At 39.5% G+C, this 19,031-nt stretch overlaps 1 protein-coding gene across 2 annotated transcripts in view; it reads right to left on the reverse strand.

The window, feature by feature from the left end:
* The window catches only part of lrp1aa (low density lipoprotein receptor-related protein 1Aa), a 125,753-nt gene that overhangs the window by 99,535 nt on the left and 7,187 nt on the right, over positions 1 to 19,031 (reverse strand). For both annotated transcript variants that reach the window (XM_042499984.2, XM_088084293.1), the window contains exon 2: positions 6,162 to 6,284. In XM_042499984.2, the coding sequence (XP_042355918.2) occupies positions 6,162 to 6,284 (123 nt within the window). The remainder of the gene's footprint in view (positions 1 to 6,161; positions 6,285 to 19,031) is intronic.

Here is a 19,031-nt window from a genome sequence, read left to right on the forward strand (position 1 = left end):
ATCAGTGTAATCCTATTCCGGATGAACCTTAACTATGACCATGTAAAGTTTTAGGTTATTTTTCTCTAGGCTACTGTGCAGTTTTTTGTTTTGTTTTTAGAAAATTAAAGGGGAAGTCCCCTTAAACAACATTTTAACACATAAAAAGTTGTTTATGTTTAAACCTTCATAATCCTTTCCTTTAGAAGTTTGCTGTCTATACAGTCCTGTTCGGGATGACCCTGACTATTACAAAAATCTGAAGTCATTTTCAGTCACTCAAAACTTAATTTAAAACTTGGCAGTTGTTGTCATAAATGACAAGAAATATGTATTTTAGAATGCAATTTGAAATTGGTAAAAAAAAAACAAAAAAAAAACACATGCGTACACAAATTGTCCATATCACTCACTAAACAATATGTATGTGTATGTGTACCCTCTGCAGTTCCCCTCAATTCTACAGCGCATTTTAGCATCTTTCAGGTCATTGTTTTGGACTTCTGCTTTACAACTGTAACCTTTTGTTTCAGCCTTAGCAGCCATTAGGATTGTTTCCAGCTTCAGCAGACAGACAACCCAACTGAACACAACTAAAGAGAGCAAAATACAGTGAATATCAGTGTGAAAGTGGCCAACAACCCGGTCCCATTCCCAACTGGTCAATTACCAACGCTTAGTAAGTGGCCCTCGGCGTCAGATTCTGACGAACCCTGTAATGGCTGAATGAGAAGCAATGGGCGGCAGCATTTTTTGATGCTCAAAGCAACTGATGTAGTATAAAAAGCAAGAAAGTCAGCATAGCTAACCTATATGGACTTTCCCTCCTGAGAGAGGGAAGATGGATGTGACAAACACATCTTCATCAGGGAGACCGCTGTTTGCTGTATGAAACCAAAAGTCAGTGGAGTTGTTTTAATTACAACGTAGTGTGCTTGTATGTGTAGCATTGTACATTAGTAATGTATGTCACCTGACATTACATTATGTTAGCAACAAACAAACTTATTTTAAGCCAAACCATGCTGTTTGTTGTTTTTCTGAATCTAACTGTGGATGTTGATGCCTAAACCTAAGGATGTAAACCTAAAAATTAACCTTTTTACCTACATTCTAACTTTTTTTTGTTTTTAATGAGACTATGCATTTAACAAGCAGAAACTGCATTTCCTATAAAAACTGAAGTTTATTTCAAAAAGAAGCCATGCATATAAATTGGCACCGGTCTGTCTGTCTCATACAGATGCTTGAGTCGTTATCTGACGCCATGGGCCACTGACCAAGCGTCAGTATTTGTCGAGTTTGGAGTCATAAACATGACACTAAATTGATGTTAATGTTGCTGTGTAAATGTAATGTGTAATGTTGTCGTGTAAATAACAACTGTTTGGTAGCAAGCTAGCCGTACCAACTTTATAAGGCGGTAATACATCATTGTCGAGTTTACAGCTTGTGTGCTGCCCCCAAGTGTAAAAAAAAAAAAAATCAGTTAATGCAGGTACTCCAGCTTAGTTTTCTTGTTTCAGTACATTAAATATTAATTATTCTGCAGCACATCATTGCTCAAGTTGCAGTAATGTGCTGTAGTATAACTATGTCAAGTCTAGAACATCGGGTATTGGGGAAGTTGTTTCTGCTCTCTCTGATTCAATAAAAGTAAAATGTAACACATAACTTACAGTGACAGTATCATATTTAGTGCAAAAAAAATTCTGTGCCTTAATATATGGCATTTCGATGTTACTACAGGCACATTATGTCATGAAGCATGAGCTGATTTAAGAGTTGCGCACACACATGGTGACAAACCTCCTTTGCTGGTGTGTGATGTAATGCTTGCGGAATATTGTGTGTACTGTGTGTGTGCTGGTAATGACTATTGGGGAACCTTGTTTGAAGAACAAAGTGTGCAGCATCTTTTAACTTTTTTAGAAAGGTAAAATGTTTGCCTGTGTAAGAGAAATAAAGTCTGTGTATGAGAGGCACATTGTGTGCACATGCTCTCACACCTGCAGCAGGCTCTTGTCGGGACAAGGCGCTGCAAGGCAACAGACTCTTTCATGTTGGGAAAAGGCTGTTTTCCTCAACATGTTGATGGCTATCTGCACTGGGTGGTGGCTGCTTTTAGGAGACAGTGGCAGGATCAGACAGATCACTTCCTCTTCCATATCGGAACAGTATAACTACTGGCTTTGGGTCAACCGTCTGGCCAAAGACACCACTGATCAAATACACACCAAACAAATAAATGAGCCCTCCTTACATCTTATTAAAACTGCTGTGGGTCCAACTTCTGAGCAAGTACATCAAAGATAAAAGATTTAATCCGTTTTAAGGTGGTATTTTATTTCTTTTGATAGGAGTCAGTGAGATGCACATTACATCATGAAAGATTATGTTTTCCACTCTGAAAGTGGCTGTTACAAAAGTGCTTCATCTCTTAAAGAGATAATTGCAGCCTAGGTGGGAACTGTCTGTTAAACTGCCCTTATTACAGGCCAGAGGCAGGGGACGTCATTTCAGCGTTACACACTTCCTGCGTTTCCAGGGCACACTCACTGCACGTGGGAATATTCCAGGACCCCAATAAAGTCTACACCCTGAGGAGACGACAGCTCTACAGAGCCTCCACCCTACCTGATGGCTACCCAGACAAATAATCTTCACATTTATCTTCATTGCATGGCTTTCAGTTGTCCATTGATTAGGAATGCAGATCAAAGCTCTGTATAAAAGGTCATATGTCCAGACGACCATTTTGTTTTTGTTTTACTCTTTCAGTATCCCTCTATACCAGTCTGACCCAGCACCCCGGGGTACAAAGAACAGCATTGTGGGGGTTACACAGCGGGGCAAAGCAGCTGCACTGGACAGTGGCTGACTTCACTGGCAATAGCCAACACACTAACAAAGGCCACTGTGAAGCCCCATCCACATGAGTGAATAAATAAACCTCTCTCATGCATCTTTTCAACCAGAAGCATCTGCAAAAGCACCTTCACAAAGGGCACATTTATCACAACAATAAAACTACAAATGCCACTCAGTGCACGGGTGGTGTACATACAGTTTGGGATACATCAAACTCGTAAAGCATATGATAACATGACATTTCATTCAATTTTCATTTCCAATGCTTGGAACTTCTCCAGCTCAAAAAAAATTGGATTATCATTTTTCTCCCCTTGCATACTGTATCTATCTGCAATTAACAGAAAAGTATTAGAGAAACATTGTTTTTTTTTCATGTCATAATGTAAGTCAAAAACGTCAAGAACAAAGTCAAAATGGCAAGAATAAAGTTGAATAGTCCATAATATGGTCGAAATGTTGAAAATAAAGTTATACTTTTGGTCTAAGTGCCAGGCATAAGAAAAAAATATATCGAAGGAGGAGGATTTTTTTTTTCATTTTGAGAATAAAGCCAAAATGATGTGAATAAAGTCAAAATGTCGAGAAAAAAGTTGAAATCTCGAGAATGGAATTGAAATCGAGAATGAAGTCAAACTATCTGCGTAAGAGCTGGGCATAAGAAAAAAATTCATTCAAGTGGGGTTTTTTTTGGCACTCTTTCTTTAAAGTCCAAATACTTATTACCGCACTTATGCTCTGAAATAGAAATAATTTTCTTTTACTAAAACCAATTCTGAAGTTCACTCACCGAATATCTACACAAGGGATTTTTCGTTGAGGCAGCCATATGCACTAAAATAGTTTGGTTTTTTCCCAAATTATTTGACTTTAATCTTGAAATATCAACTCAACATTTTGACATTATATTCAAAATGCAAAAAACCCAACTTAATCCTGTAATTTTTTCCTTTTTGCCTGGCCCTAACACTCTGCCATAGCTAATAAACAACATTTAACAAGGTTGATATTCATTCAGTGCTCCACAGCTTTGACTCCCAACATCTGCTCTGCATCAACACGGTCTTGAGCTTTGTTTTCCAAATAGCATTTTGTTTTGTTTTACGAATATTTGACAGTAGAGAGCCTCAGGAAACACGGGCAGAGAGAGGAAAGCTATGTGACAAAATGTCTGAATAAAACGAAAGATGTGGTTACACAGAAGAGGTAAATCTTTAAAAATGAACCATAAAGATATAAACTTTAAATCTTTAAAAAGTGTTAATAGAGTAAATGTGTTGATAAAGAAAATAGTGCATTCGTTGGGGGATTCTTTCAACTGCACATTTGCTGCACTAGCAACCGTTTACAGCAGGGTGGTGTGTAGAGGAATAAATTATATAAGGCTTTAGTAACTCAAGCAATACTTTTTAGATCATTTAGATGATTTTGCTCTTTTAGGAGGTTTAAGAAAACAAAATAATATCACAAGACTAATCAATTCTTTTACTGAAAGTAAAAGATTTCAAGTGAAAGCACCCTGACAGACTACTTAACCTTCTGTACTGAATTCTGCACTCAAAGTAGCAACCATTGTCATACCTTCAACAAAACACCTACATCCTAAGCAAGCGAAGATAAGGATTGGTGTTTATTTTTTTCTCTCTGACTCACTTCTTTGGATTTTCCACCCTGACACTGAGAGGAGGCAGGTCCCTCCACAGCTCAGCTCCTATAACTGTTGTTTTTGAGAGAGTTTGGCATAAGCTAAAGGGAGTAGCAGGAGACAGGGGATGGAGTCACTGTTGTTTCTGTCCCAGATAGAGACACGGAAGGAGGCTGGCCCGCAGATGAGACGGGGGGAGAAGAGCAGGTTGTGAAAAACAGCAGGTTTCTCCATTGCTCTGGGCGAGTCTCTAATGACTTCCAGACCGACTCTCATGCAGTCTCTGCGTCTAGACTGCAGCTACGGCACTTTACCCCGGCCTCACTCACTCTCTGCCAGGCCAACCCCCCCTCGATTCTAAACACTGTGCCCCCACCACCACCCACAGCCCTCTGTCCTCTTAGAAAACTACAGGCGTTTCAGTCTGAGAGGCTGACCGAAAAGACACTGCTGCTTTCATCCCCTCCCCAGGGATTCGGCCTCAAAGCATCTCCACTCTAATGAAGACTTTGAAAACGACGGCTGTCTTTTTTTAGTACGACTTTCGGTTCGTCTCATGACTGCATCCTCTGTGGCGCTGAATGCAAAAGGAAATCACATCCATCTTAAAAAGACAAACTTTGTAAATCTCCTAATTGGGCATGACAAGACTATTATAAGGCAGAACGACCTCTCTCGCTCGCTGATAAAACATCCCATTGTTTTCTCCAGCCCGGCTGCCATTAGCCAAATACATCTAATGGGCCAACAACATTAGTCTGTTAGCCTGCGACTGCTTTTCTAATGTGTTTGAAGGGATCATACTCTACAATGACATATTAGCATACCTTTGCTATTACAAGCTGTCTTTAAAGCCAGCACAGCACGTTTTGCACTTTAAGACTGCACCTGTTGAGGAGTACTTTTTGGGGTACTTTAAAGGTCAAGTGTTGTGGGATTTAGGGGTATATATTGGCAGATATGGAATAGAGTTTTTGCTACCTTAGAATAAGCTGTTCACAGAATAATAAAAAAAAGGGATACATACAAGATAAAATGAAATCTCTACGTGTGCTCGGTTTTAAAGGCTTACTTTTACTGTAACAGAGTATTTTTACACCAAAATATTGTTACTTTTTATTTGACAAAATATAAGTACTTTTTCCACCACTCTGTAATGTCCCCTTATTCATATCATAGAAGATAAGATTATTCCATAGGGCTGGGTATTGTCAAGAACCTCACAATTAAATTCAATTTCGATTCTTACGGTCACGATTCAATATTGATCCAATTGCTTCGATATTGATTCAATAATGCACACAGATGCAAGAAATACCTAGATAATTCATTAAAGTACCTCCTGATATTTGTTAAATAAGGTGTGTAATCCACATAGTTCCACACAATTTATAAACGTAATAATAACATAATAAAACATAATGTGAAAAAGAAATGTCCAATACCAGTGGTGCTTTAAATTATATAATGCATATATAGAGATCTGCATAAGCTGAAAGCATTTCCGTCCCACTGCAATTATCTTCCCTGAATGGTTTAAATGTCAGCCAAAGTTCACGCCGCTGTGAGATTCAGCAAGATCATAACAATTTGGGTTGCCCACAGTGTTTGGATTCAATAGAGTGGACTTTTTCGACACAATATCTAACATTTTTTGAAGACTTACAAACATCAGGCTCCTCGTCGGAGCCGTCTGGGCAGTCCTTCTCCCGATCGCAGCGCCAGCCCTTAGAGATGCACGTCACCCCGTCTTTACACACAAACTGCTTCGAGCTGCAGGTCTTTGGAGCTGAAAAGAGACAAAGGAAAAAGTGAATTAATTAAAGGATTTCTGAAAAAAAACAGCTCCTTTTGTGTCAGCAATCTTTATTTCTGGGGTCTCATTAGCAAGCAGAGACTGTTGTGTTCAGAGTCAATAGTGGCCCTCACTGGCCCTAATTAGGTCCTGGAAAGTTGCTACTTGATGGAGGGGTTAGAGAATAGATTAGAGAATAGAAAACCCAAACACACACACACTCATGCAGGCTTTCCGTAAAGTTGCTGCACCTAAATATCCAGGTCAGCGTTCCCGGGCCAGTAGCAGTGATGCAACCTGTCTGGAGGATATCAAAGAACATCTTGTTCTGTGAATTGCCTCCCTATCATCCATGTCCCCCTCAACCCAACCTGCTAGAGAGAGGGGGGGGGAAAACTGCCCACCCTGGCCAAAGCCAAATGGGGGAGTGTATTCAAACCCACAGACCTCTCAGAACAGCACATAAACACTTTGTCAACATACATACACACACAAGCAACAAAGCTGAGTCACCCGCAGGCATTCAGGGGGCGCTCTGAGTGGAGTTTGATATGAAAACTAACTGCTAAGTGGAAAATGCATAGGGGAAAGGTGTACTCATTTTAAAAAAGGCAAGACAAAGACGCAAGATGCATACAAGGACAATATATTGTGCTCTCAGTGGGAAGAAACAAACTCAATTAGAAAATGTAAGAGCTGACCGAGGCCACCTAATAGTCTTAGGCCACTTGTATTGCACTTTTCATATTTTTCTGGTTTCATAAACAAGCCTTTTATTTTCATGCCCTTCATGTTATCTTGCACTAAACATGTTAAAGTCATTTTCTAAAATCTTCCCTTAATAATGCGTTTTTCATCAAACAGATGTGTTTAATTCTCAGCAGAACTGGGCGGGTTCCTTGTGAGTTAAAAGTAATAAATAGCTATTTGTTAACGAAAATAGATAAAATCCAATACTTACACTAGTACAATCAATTCAGCTGGTTTAAAAAAGCAATACACTGCTTTTGGTTTCACTTGCTAACAAACTGCTACAAATATGTAAAATAACAATTGTGGTTAATTTAGGCTATTCATTTGGTGTGACTAATACCCTTTGTCCATCAAAATTTGCGCACGTAGGCCAGCTTTTTCGGCACGGGAAAACCTGTTTCTTTCTGTTGTGTCATCCCAGGAATGCCATGTATTTGACACTCAACGCACAAGTGGAACTGCTTCCTAAGCGGGCAGTATGTCGCTCATCAAGGATAAATATCCTATGTCATAATAATGTTAGCACTCTGCTGCATCTCACTGCCTTTTCAGTGTTCAGATTCAGAAATAATTAAGAATTGACAACTGCATTGCTATCAATAAAATCTAATAAATTCCCATCAAAACAAGGACATAACATTTATCGAGACAACTTTGGAATCACAAGAAGCAACAGTTCTCTCTTGGTTGAGGCTGGCTGTCTCTTCACTCTTCCAGGCCCTGCGCCAAGCTAACACGTCCAAGATCGGTCAGTCCTTAACACACCGACAAAACTGGTACCAACCCTTGATCTAACCTCAGGTACAACAGCAAGCGAGTCAACACCCCTAAATGTTGAGGTAACAGTGGCTATTATAAATGCAGGTTAGAAAAAAAGTTTTAAAAAATTTAAAAAATTAAAAAAGGGGGTAAAACAGAACAGCTACCTTATAATAGGATATTAAGCACATGTCATGGTAATGTTGAGATATCTATTAAAAAATTGCACTACACTTTTTATCATTATCATTCATGAGGCCATAGCGGACCTTGTCATACTGTGGGTTTACAGCAACAGGCGGCATGAAGACACTGAAGGACTAAAGCATCAGCTGCATAATAAACAAATCTTAGTATTTAAGTATAATTTAAGTATAACCTTAAGTATTTGTCCTCAAGGGCTGCTTTCATAAAACATTTCTTCCAAAACTATTTATCTGTTTAAAAAAAACAACTATTTTACCAGTTGACATTTAAAAGAGAGCAACAGGCAACTTCGAACTGTAATTGGAAAACACTCATGGATAGTTCATTGTTTGAATATTTATCACCAGGCTGTGATTGAACTGACTGAATTGAGTTTCTGTATCATCGGAGCTCATGACTCTATACATCTGGAGAGGGTTTTTTTTATACTTTAATTTCTTTCTGTCAACACGGTGAATATCAAATTCAGTGTCTGGACAAGTGTCAACATGTCCATTACTGCCAATAGATTCTTTTTAGGTTGTAAGTCAGAGAATACTCTAATGTTATTGTAACTCCTTGATTATTTAGGCATATAGTATGATGAATAGGACAGAGGGGGGAAGTATGGGATAGACCAGGGGTGCATGATGGGATGAAGGCGGATAAACAGGATGACTGTATTTACATTTAATGCTAGCCTCCGACTCCAGCGGTGAAGGGAAATCTTGAAATGGAGCTCAACCTAAATACCATGAATTCAACCTGTCATACTGCAGCACACATTCACACACTCCCCACTTATCCTCCTCTGTGTACCGCTGTGATCGGTGTGTCAGTGCGTGTGTGTGTGTGTGTGTGTGTGTGTAGGGCATCTTTCTCTCTCTCAGAAGTCACAAGGACTTGAATTATTCATGAAATGCAACCAAGCTTGTGTTAACGTGTTTCCTCTTTGCTCCTCATCCCTCTGCTTTCATGCATGTTTATTGGTTTGTTTGTTTGTTTAGAGGTGTCGAGACCAGCCATCACGGGTAGCTAGTTGCAATACGTCAGTGCATTGTTTATTTAGACATGCCTTGACTCGACGTACTGTTAACTTTGCTTCCAATAATGGCCGTGGGATGAGTGCACGCCCACCTCAGCCTCAACCACAAGATGCTGCTGACAGAAATGTATTGGGGACCAGAGGAAGTAGGTCAGGAGGTTAGCTAGCTGAGGGTGAAGGATAAGGGTTACTGTACCAACTGCTCAGCTGTGATGGTTAGAAAGAAGCAAAAGGATTGTAGACAAAGAGCCGCCCTGACAGTCAGTCTCTGGTCATCCATTCTGCTCATAACTCTATGTTGAATATTGTGCAGATTATTTTAAATTGTTTAGGTGTAGGTAGTGAAAAATCTCTTTTTGATTTGTTTTTTTCCTTTCCCTGCATTCTATTTTTCATTGCTATTTTTTTAATCCTTTGTCTTATTTTCACTTGCACGAATGAATAATCTAAAATGCTGAGATGCAAAGCAGCATAAATCACACCTGTGGTCAGGGTGGCAAGTTCAGGCAACGGGTGCATCATATCTCCTTAACTGCATCCACAATTCTTCACCGCATTACTACTGCCAGCACGGTTGGTATTTAAAAAATAGTTTGGTAAACATCCACACTTGCATTATGAAACTGTAGCCTATTCTGCATTTACACTGTGCATATCAGCACAACAGCATTTAATAAGTGGCCTTTACTGCTCAGACACTGAATGCATTGCTATTTATGTTCCAATATATATTCATTTTTTTGCATCTGTACTTACTGATATTCTGTTACATTATTTATTAATACTCTTTATGATGTACATGATTATGATGTGATTCAATGGAGATAACATCGATTGATTGTTCAAATGTATTTATTAATAGATAACAAGACTCTCCTGCCCTCCTTGTCTTTAATATTATCTTTAATACAGGTTAAAGGTTTAACGGTATTTTAGGGCCATTGTAGGTAAAATTTGTAAAAAAATTTTTTTTTTTTAAAAAAAAAAGCACATATCAGAGGGTGGTAATATTCTGAGAAAAAAAACAAAGATTAAAATTGTGAATTTATGAGAAAAAAAACTGAAATTCTCTGAGAATAAAGTGGTATATTAACAAGCATAAAATTACAAATTTAAGGAAAAAAGGAAATTATTCTCTGAGATTGAAGTTGTATATTTAGAAGTCCTCCCTAGGTGTTCTAGCAACGTCAAAACAAGACATTAAAACAAACAGGCTTGTTCAGCTATTCTGCTAAAGCTTATGTAAACAGTGTGCATTCAGCCCCTTCATACATGTTAAAAACTGATAACAACAAGTCAGCTAATTCTAAAAAAAAGTAATAAGAGTAATAAGCCAACACCGACTCACACAGGACACAAACCTCAGTCTGCTGTATAAAAGTCCTGTGCTTTATCAATTCTTTCATCACAACGTCCTCCCTACATAGTCTTTGTTACTCTTTGTACTGCATTATCAGACTTTCTGTCAGTTTATCTCTGAGAATTAATCGTGCAAATTAATGACTTTGTAATCTCCAAGTTTTAATAGTCAATTAATAATTTAATTATAATCTGAGGGTTTTTTAAATCATAAATGTACCGCTGTAATCTTGGAAATGGAATATTAGTCCCCTTCACTCTATTCTGTTTTTTGTATTTTGCTTCTTCTTTTTCTTTTTTTAATCTATAATGGCCCTGGTATGCCACTGTAAAAATGGGAAAATGGCAGATCATTAAAATAGATGTTTGATGAAGTTTTTTATGGTTCCTTTCTTTGTTAATCAGACCTACAGTTAACACGGATCCAAAAATTTTAACTAGACAGTGACTCAGAAATAAATGAAACATAAAACTGGGAGTATTGAATACAGATGTATTGAAATGCACACTGACAGTATATCTGAAAAGTGTCGCTTTTTGGCTCATTTTTCCTCAAGATAACCTTGCTTTGGGGTGCTGGTATGTAAGTATTGTATAAGTAGAATAAAGATTTAATTGGACAAACTTGAAAGATCTTTCAAGAAAAAATGTTGACACATTTTTTCACCTATTTTATTTTAACTTTAATCTCTGCTTAACACAATCAACAATTATCTGTTTAAAAATATCAAAGTAAAGCAAATCAGTGATAAAAGTGGTCCAGCCAAACACATTTTAGGTTTTAGTTGTCTCATAGTTTTGTGAACTGGTTCGCAATACAACAGGTCTCAACAGGTTTGTCTTTTGTTTGAATAGGAAATGATGCAAGAAGGAAGAGGATGAAGCCAAGAATAAGAAGATGGTAAACAGATAGATATGAGACAGGATGACGTAAGAGAATACGCTGGATGAACTGCAGCCAGAGAGCAAATGGGGAGGCGGGGAGTCAACTACAAGTCAAAGGGGGCAGGGCTCTCACAGCTGGAGGCAGGCCTGAAGATCTGAGAACAGACTGAGCTGGGCCGGGATACTGAGATGGGATGGAGGAATGTCACACATGCTATCAATGAGCTGCCTGTGTGTTTACCAAAGCGGTGGCTGAGCGAAAATGCTTTGGGTCATCGCCATTTGGGCCGGATTACAAATCCACTGCCCTCTGCCTCCACCGCTGTCTGATGGTCCTCCAAGATGAGCTCAGTGTGGTTGGGAGGAAGAGTCCTCTCCTAGGGCAAACATAAGCCTCGCCCCCAGCCACAGCCCCATTTCCTCTGACACCCACAGCAGAGCTATAAATAAGTTGGAGGCCTGCCCTCTGAGATCAACCAGGGCACTACAAAGCTCCAACAGACACAGAGACTATGGCCTCATCACGCACCACTCCAGGCAAACTTTAAGTGCTGTCAACAGTGGTGCTGAAAGGAAGCTTGAGCATTATGGTATCCAGTCTTCAAAGCCAGCCGCCTGAGATATCCTACCTTCAACCGGAAAGCCACAATTCGAGTGACCTTGACATGTACATCTGCAGGAGCGCCTGGGCTGCTGTTCTGTAACTTTTCCAGTGCTCTGACAGTAGAGGAAGACACGCTTACAAATCTGAATTTCAGAAATCAGTTTACTATCTGCAAACTTGCAGATAACTCAACTGAAATGCCCCCTGAAGTCTGATAATTGACTCAGAAAACTAGAGAAACCTCACCAACCCTGACCTCAAAATCAAAGATGGCTGCTGCACACATCAATTCAAGAATACAACCTGTGGTAATATACTGTTTATTAACACTTCTGTCTTTTTTTTTGTCTAATTAAGACAACTTTACACACAACAATGTCCAACTCCTATCTATTAACAAATTGCACGTTGTTTGTATGTGCAATGCACGGCACAATGCATTGTTATTAACTGGTAGGCTATTGCTAACAGGTATTGCTCGCAACATTTTGGTCTTCTGACTTGTACTGAAACACTGTCAACTCAGGTGTGATGTCATTCCAAGCACCAAATTCTGAGGTAGCTAAATGAAAAGCAGCATTAGCACTAAACACAAAGAACAGCTCAAGCTGGTGTCATTAGTTCTGCAGATATTTGGTCATAAAACCAAATAATCAGACAACCTAAAATTTGTAAACGATGAAGGTACAAGGTAAAGAGTTAGAGGATGGCCAAAGTTATTACAATCCATCCCAAGAAGGACACTAATGCCTGTACTGTCGTGGCAATCCATTCAATAGCCTAATTGTTGAAACATTTTCGCTCAAAGCCATTAATGTCAAACTCATGACAAAAAAAAAATGTTTTTAAAATATTGGGATTCATCTACTGGATACCATGATTGTCTGTCCCAGATATGTGAGAGCTATGACCTATTGGTGTCATAGAGGAAGAGACAGGAGAGCACCAGTCAAAAGGATTCATCCTAAGGGTAAGGTGGATATCTCTAAAATCCAAAAGTTCATTGCAAACCACCCAGTAGCTGCTAAAATATTGTACTGGACTCTGAACATGACAACCTCCTCATGAGATTAGATGAAAAGTCAGAGGATCACCAAAAATCAGTGGGTTTCATCCTCTGGGGACCATGAACGTATGTACAGGATTTTATTGGAACTCATCCAATAGTTGTTTAGATATTTCAGGCTGGACAAAAAGTGTTGGACTGAGGGACAGACATTTCCATCAAGAGAGCCATGCTGCTAGCGTGGCAAAAAAAGCTCATTGATTCCCCCTTTTCTGTGGAGGATTATCTTCAGTGTAGATCTGTCGAACGATTCTCATTTCATAACCCTGGAATCTACCTGACTTCAAGATAACAGATTTGGGTTTCCCCTGCACTTACTGTTAGAGACTGAGAAGGACAGAGGTGTAGAAATTCAACTTCAGCATGGACATGTATTTGCGCATGCACAAAGTTAAAGCTTTTGCATGTCAGCAGCCGCTTTCCTTTACCACACACAAACAATAAACTTCCTCAGGATAAATCCGCTCAGATCTGAGGAGGTGATTCTACTGATTCATAAAAAAATACTGAGGGTAATAAAGCTGGCAGGCCACGCAAAAGCACCAGGTGGGGGCTGAAGTAAGAGCATGGCAAAGTTTTTCAGAGACTGTTGAAGTGCCTGCTGGGAAAAGAAACATGCAGTTTAGTCTACGGAAGATAGCGTGTACTTGCACTAATAAAACATATTTCTCAAGGGGAGAAGACGGCCCTACTATCCCAAATACTCTTCACCGTTAGACATGATAAAGCTTCATTATCTTTTCAAATATTTAGGAAGGGGAGGTTTATATGAGGACAAGATAAACAACCTGAATTGTGTGTAATCAATCTCGACATTGACGCCCATTGACCAAATCTTTAGACGCACTTTATCTTTTAAGAGAGGGCCACAGGCTGAAATAACACTGCAGCGTGACCAGATTAACACTGACTCATAGCTAAATAAATGCGACGGAATGAAACATCAGAAATGCTGCGGGATATTAATGATAAACAACTCTGAAAAGTCTACAAAATATCAAGTGAGAAATGTTTTTTAATATTTTGTCTTCAGCCTGTGGGGTTTGTTTTTGGATTTAGATGATGTAAGACCAAGTTTGGCCAATAATGAGACAGCAAACAGCAACAACAAATCCAAAATGTTAGACTGACATAGAGAAGAAAGAGAGTGGGGCAGGGGTCTCGTTTGCTGACCTTCAGGCTGACCTGAGAGGGTTCTGCTAAGGACCAAAGAACGAGGTGAGAGTCTATCTCGGCTTGTTTAGCTGCGGCCTGCCACCTACTCATCCTCCTCCACAGCCCAGGCACGAACGCCTCAGGAGTTTGTAATGGAAGAGAGTGAGAAGAAGGAAGAGGGAGGGGAAAAAAAGTTTTCCAATTTGTCATGTTACAAAACAGAGGAAAAGAGGCCCCAGCTGTGCCTCTTAAATAAACCTTTCCGGCAGAGTTTGCTGGAGCTGGAAATCTAGTCAGTAAGCGAACAAACTGAGCAAAAGTCCGAATTTAGACAAGAAAATGGACAACGAAATGATTCATGTAAACATAGCAGTCACTATTATTATATCAGTATTTTGAAAAAAAGCAACCAGAGTAAAAGTCCGGGGATGCTTCCGTCATTGTCTGGATGATTAATGATTGTTTCATTTAATCGTGTTTTTAAGAGATGTTTTCTGCGTTTCTGGAACCATCTGTGTGTAAGTGTGTGTTATGCATGCACTTAGAGCTGCGGAGAATTAACATCAGGAATGTGCTCATGTCTGGTGATAGCTGCCAAGTAAAATGGGGCTCCGTCATGCAGGACAACACGGCCCTGCCTGCAAGAGTTTTTTCATTTTTCTTTTTTTTTATTTTACAGGTCAGATCTGAGCACAAGCAAAGTCAATCTAACAGGACTCTCTCTGGTAGTGCGAGGCAGAGCCTATCGAGCCAAGCAGAGTAATCAAATGTGAACTTAATTAAAAGCTATTTGGATGTCTGGCTGAGATTTTACCATGTCTCAACCCCTGAGTGGTAATCAACCACGACTGCTGTTTGTACTAGAGGCAGCGTCGGAGCTCAGAGGGAGGAGACCTACGACCTCCCTCACTTCCACATAAGGATTAAATCGAAATTAAGAGCGGAGTTGGGGACGAAGCAGAAAAGCACAAGGTGTGATCCGCCATTATCAAGCTAGTCAGTTTAGACAAATCCCTTTGCCACACCACCGCCAGAGCACATGCTGCACGAAGCTGCACGGGGAGAAAAATGACAATTAAGCCTACTTAGTATGCTGCCGAGGGAAGCATATTAAAGAAGATTATATGAAATTCTTTAGTGCCTTTTCATAAGACCAGTACAAGTTTCAAGCCTCAGTGTGCATGAGCTCCATGAAACGAGACAAGATTCTCTAGAAGGTTCTCTCACATTCACTATCCATGTGATAAAAAAGCTGAGCAATGATAATGACAGCCTATGCTGTGATCATTAAACCTTGAACAAGCCATTTGATAAGTAACACAGTCAATTTCTCATCACTGAGCTTCTTAGCAATATTATATAGATTTACATTTGAGCCTGACATTTGCTGCCATTACAGAATTTTGGAGCACTACATTTGAAATCAGCTAACATGACAGTCAGAGGCACTTTAAAAGAGTTTGAAATTTGGGAAATCTTTTGCTACTTGGCAAAATGTGATGAGAAGAATTTTACAACTTCTGTCAGTCTAGCTTAGCTTAGCATGAAGACTGGAAACGGGGAAAAGAGAGCCTGTTTCTGGCCAAAGGTAACATGTTCTGCTGACATACACCTCCAACGCTCACGAATAAATATGTTTCACATTGTTTATTTGATTTATACAGAAACTGGACTGTAAAAACTACAACTGATGGTTTATATTTTCTTAGGAAGTTATTTCTTCTAGCCAAGAAAAAGTCAGGCCCATTTCTTCACACCTTTTTTTCTTGTACTCTAACCCCTTACCCGAATCAAAACCCAAAACCCCCAATTAAACAAGATACTACACAATAAGTGAGCTCAAGAGTAATCTCTACAAACAGATATCTGCAAATAAATGCAGAATCTGTAGAAAACAGTACGAGACTTTGGTATCGGAGGCGTTCTGGTTTCCCAATGTTGTCTGTTTTTGGTCCAAGTAGTATTGACCAATCACTTTCAGCAAACAGTGCGCATTGGGAGGCAAAGATCTGGAATGTGTTGGGTGAATTGAGTTCTTGAAACAAATGGCTAATATCTGACAGCAATTTATATTGTCTTTTCTGTCTAATTCATCTGCATTCATATGGCGATATCTGTTAAAAGAGATTAGCTGGAATTTCATCTGGACCTGCACCAACTCCTTACGTGTGTCTCAAGTTGCTAATTGGACTGTAAACAACAACCACCGTGTAGAAGTCATTGTCAAAATATCTTTTACCCCGACATCTGTTGGCTACAATGGAACCATCAAAATACTGTTTTTTGCCCCCAGAGGCTAAAACATTTTCAGAAGCCGATGGGTTCTGAGATTGGTTTTAAAGAAGTTGGTAGCCAAAATATATTAACACTGACAGAGCCAGGGTTACGGTCTTTAGGATAGCAAAGGGATGGCCAACCTTGCTTTGCCTTAGCCTGCCTCCGATTGGCCCACCCTGTCATTCTTACCCAATCTGACCCTACCCAATCCCACTCCTTTAGCCAAAACCTAACCAGTGCAGTCAGAATAGTACAGTACTCCAACACAGCATTTTCTATTACTGCCACACAAAAAAACACGGTATCTGAGTGCTGTCCTATTTTGACTGCTTTGATATCTATTTTGAGTTTTTCAGCACCCAGTTTTAACAAGTTATATTCTGAGTGAGTGGGTTGTGTTTGATTTTTACTGAACCTAGCCAATCTCACCAACAGAGGCAACTAGTACCAGTAAACTAAAGGCAGGGATGGGTGGGTTATTCCTTCCCAATCCTAGGCTTTGCAAATTTGCCAACTGGTTCCCTGTTTCCAATGGATGTGCTACGCTAAGATAACCAGCAGCTGACAGTAGACTAACATTTAACAGACAGATATAAGCGTGGTATTGATCTTCTTATCTAACATTCTTCCAGGAAGTCAATAATTGTATTCCCCAAAATGTCAAACTATTCCTTCTTTATATTTCAGCAATCTTGATAACCAGTTCAGTCAATTCAGCATGCAAACACACAAGGTGTTCAGAGTACCTCATCATCTCCAAACTATAAAGACAAATGTGATGTTGAGGGACATTTCTCAAATATATTCAATGTAGTAATGGTGTGTGTAGGCTAATAACAGTAGAGCAAACAGTTGCTCATTCTCTTCCCAGAAGCACACAATGCACACAATCAGAGAGGCCACGCTGCCTACACACATGCAGTTGAGTGTGGGAAATCCTCCACAGTAAATGTGAAGATCACCACAATATTCAGAATTACATTCATAGAGATTCATTGGATGCAGTATCACCTTAATGTTTTTTTAGGTATTGACCACAAACATCTCTCAACCACGTTATGTTTTCAGGCGGAAAGCAGAAATAATGATTGTGGGTCCATGTGAGGAGATTTCTGCCACTAAGTGAAGGGTGAACGCCTGCTTGAGGGATTAGTGTTACAATTAGGCTTATGTTAAGGTTATGGTTGGGTACTTTGTGTTTAGGATTAGAAGTTTGGGGACAAATCTAAATCACGTTTGCATGAATAAGGACCTTGATGCTGATCCATATGCATCTTTGAAGATGTAATGTTTGCATGTGTAACGCTTCTAAAAAATATCAGTTGTGGGGAATCCTGTTATCGATGTACTGTAGAGAAGAATACGGTCTGTTTGGTTCAATTTTCTATCTACAGGCAAATGGATTCACAAGTAATCTACAATAGGTGTGAGTCTGCTCTGTCACACTTTTGTCCAGGACAAAAATGGATGTCAGTCGAGAAAAACTGTAGCAGAGGCTTAAATGGATGTGAATAACCATATTTGTTGTGTGGGCTGATGCTGAAAATAGACTGCATTTTTTTCCTGCCTAGATTGGTAACATTTTATCTTTAAAAAAAATACAATTTCTATCTGGGGCTGGGACTGAAATTCAATGATGTTTGCAACAAGCAAAGTAAAATGACACTTGGGATTTATCTTGTGTATAAATGATTTAAACAGATAGGCTCAATCTTAGGCAGCGACAACGGGCAATATAGCCTCCATTGTGCATTGAACAACACAAACAGTCCTTTCACACTGACACAGAAGAGCAAGTTAAACCCATGTATGCTGTTGGTGTGAACGGATCAGTGCAAGTCATCCAACCTGACCCTGATACCGCCTAGCCTCGGTGCTAAAGGTTGAACATGGGTTCCTGTTACATAAATACAGAATGGGGAAAGGAAAAGTAGAAATACGATAAGGTTGCACAATTGTTGATGTATACAAACAATACTGCACGTGTGATAAAACCCTTCAAGCTGAGAGAATTACACAATGTCAAAACGTTAGCAGTTAGGTGTACATGTGCAGAACTGCGGTTGCTAACTTGAGCCTTGTGTGAATAAGGTGGTACTGCCCCCCCGTCCTTCACCTGCATACTGCCACTCACATTAACTAAACACACCATATAGAGATCAAAAGGAACTGCAAAAAGACAAAACATTATGGACACACGCAAAACGACAACAAAGTGATACAAAACGACAACAAAGAGACACAACACAACCACAAGGTGACATAAAGTAGCTATAAAGAGCCACAAACCAAACAAAAACCACAGAGAGGCACAAAACAACTTCAACGAGACAAAAAACATTCACAAAGAGAAACAAAACGACCATAATGAAAAACAAAACCACAAAAAGATTAATTATGACATTCAAATCCAGCATAAAGTCTGCGTGATTTGCTCCTGTGTAAAAGAGGTGGTGCGGCCTTTTGCATATCTGTTTCTTTGGGCCCACCGTTTCATAATCCGCCCATGATAACATTCACACTGAAAAACAGCCATGCGAAGGACTGTTGCTCATCATAACACCTTCATCACTAATAAAGTTTCCGATAACACATGCAACTTTCTCTCATTTACACACAGTCTTACTCATGCAGATACAAATGTATCTGCTG

The sequence above is a fragment of the Plectropomus leopardus genome, chromosome 2 (assembly GCF_026936395.1).
Source record: "Plectropomus leopardus strain MGB_pleo_1.0 chromosome 2, ASM2693639v1, whole genome shotgun sequence".
In the NCBI taxonomy this organism is placed as follows: Eukaryota; Metazoa; Chordata; class Actinopteri; order Perciformes; family Serranidae; genus Plectropomus; species Plectropomus leopardus.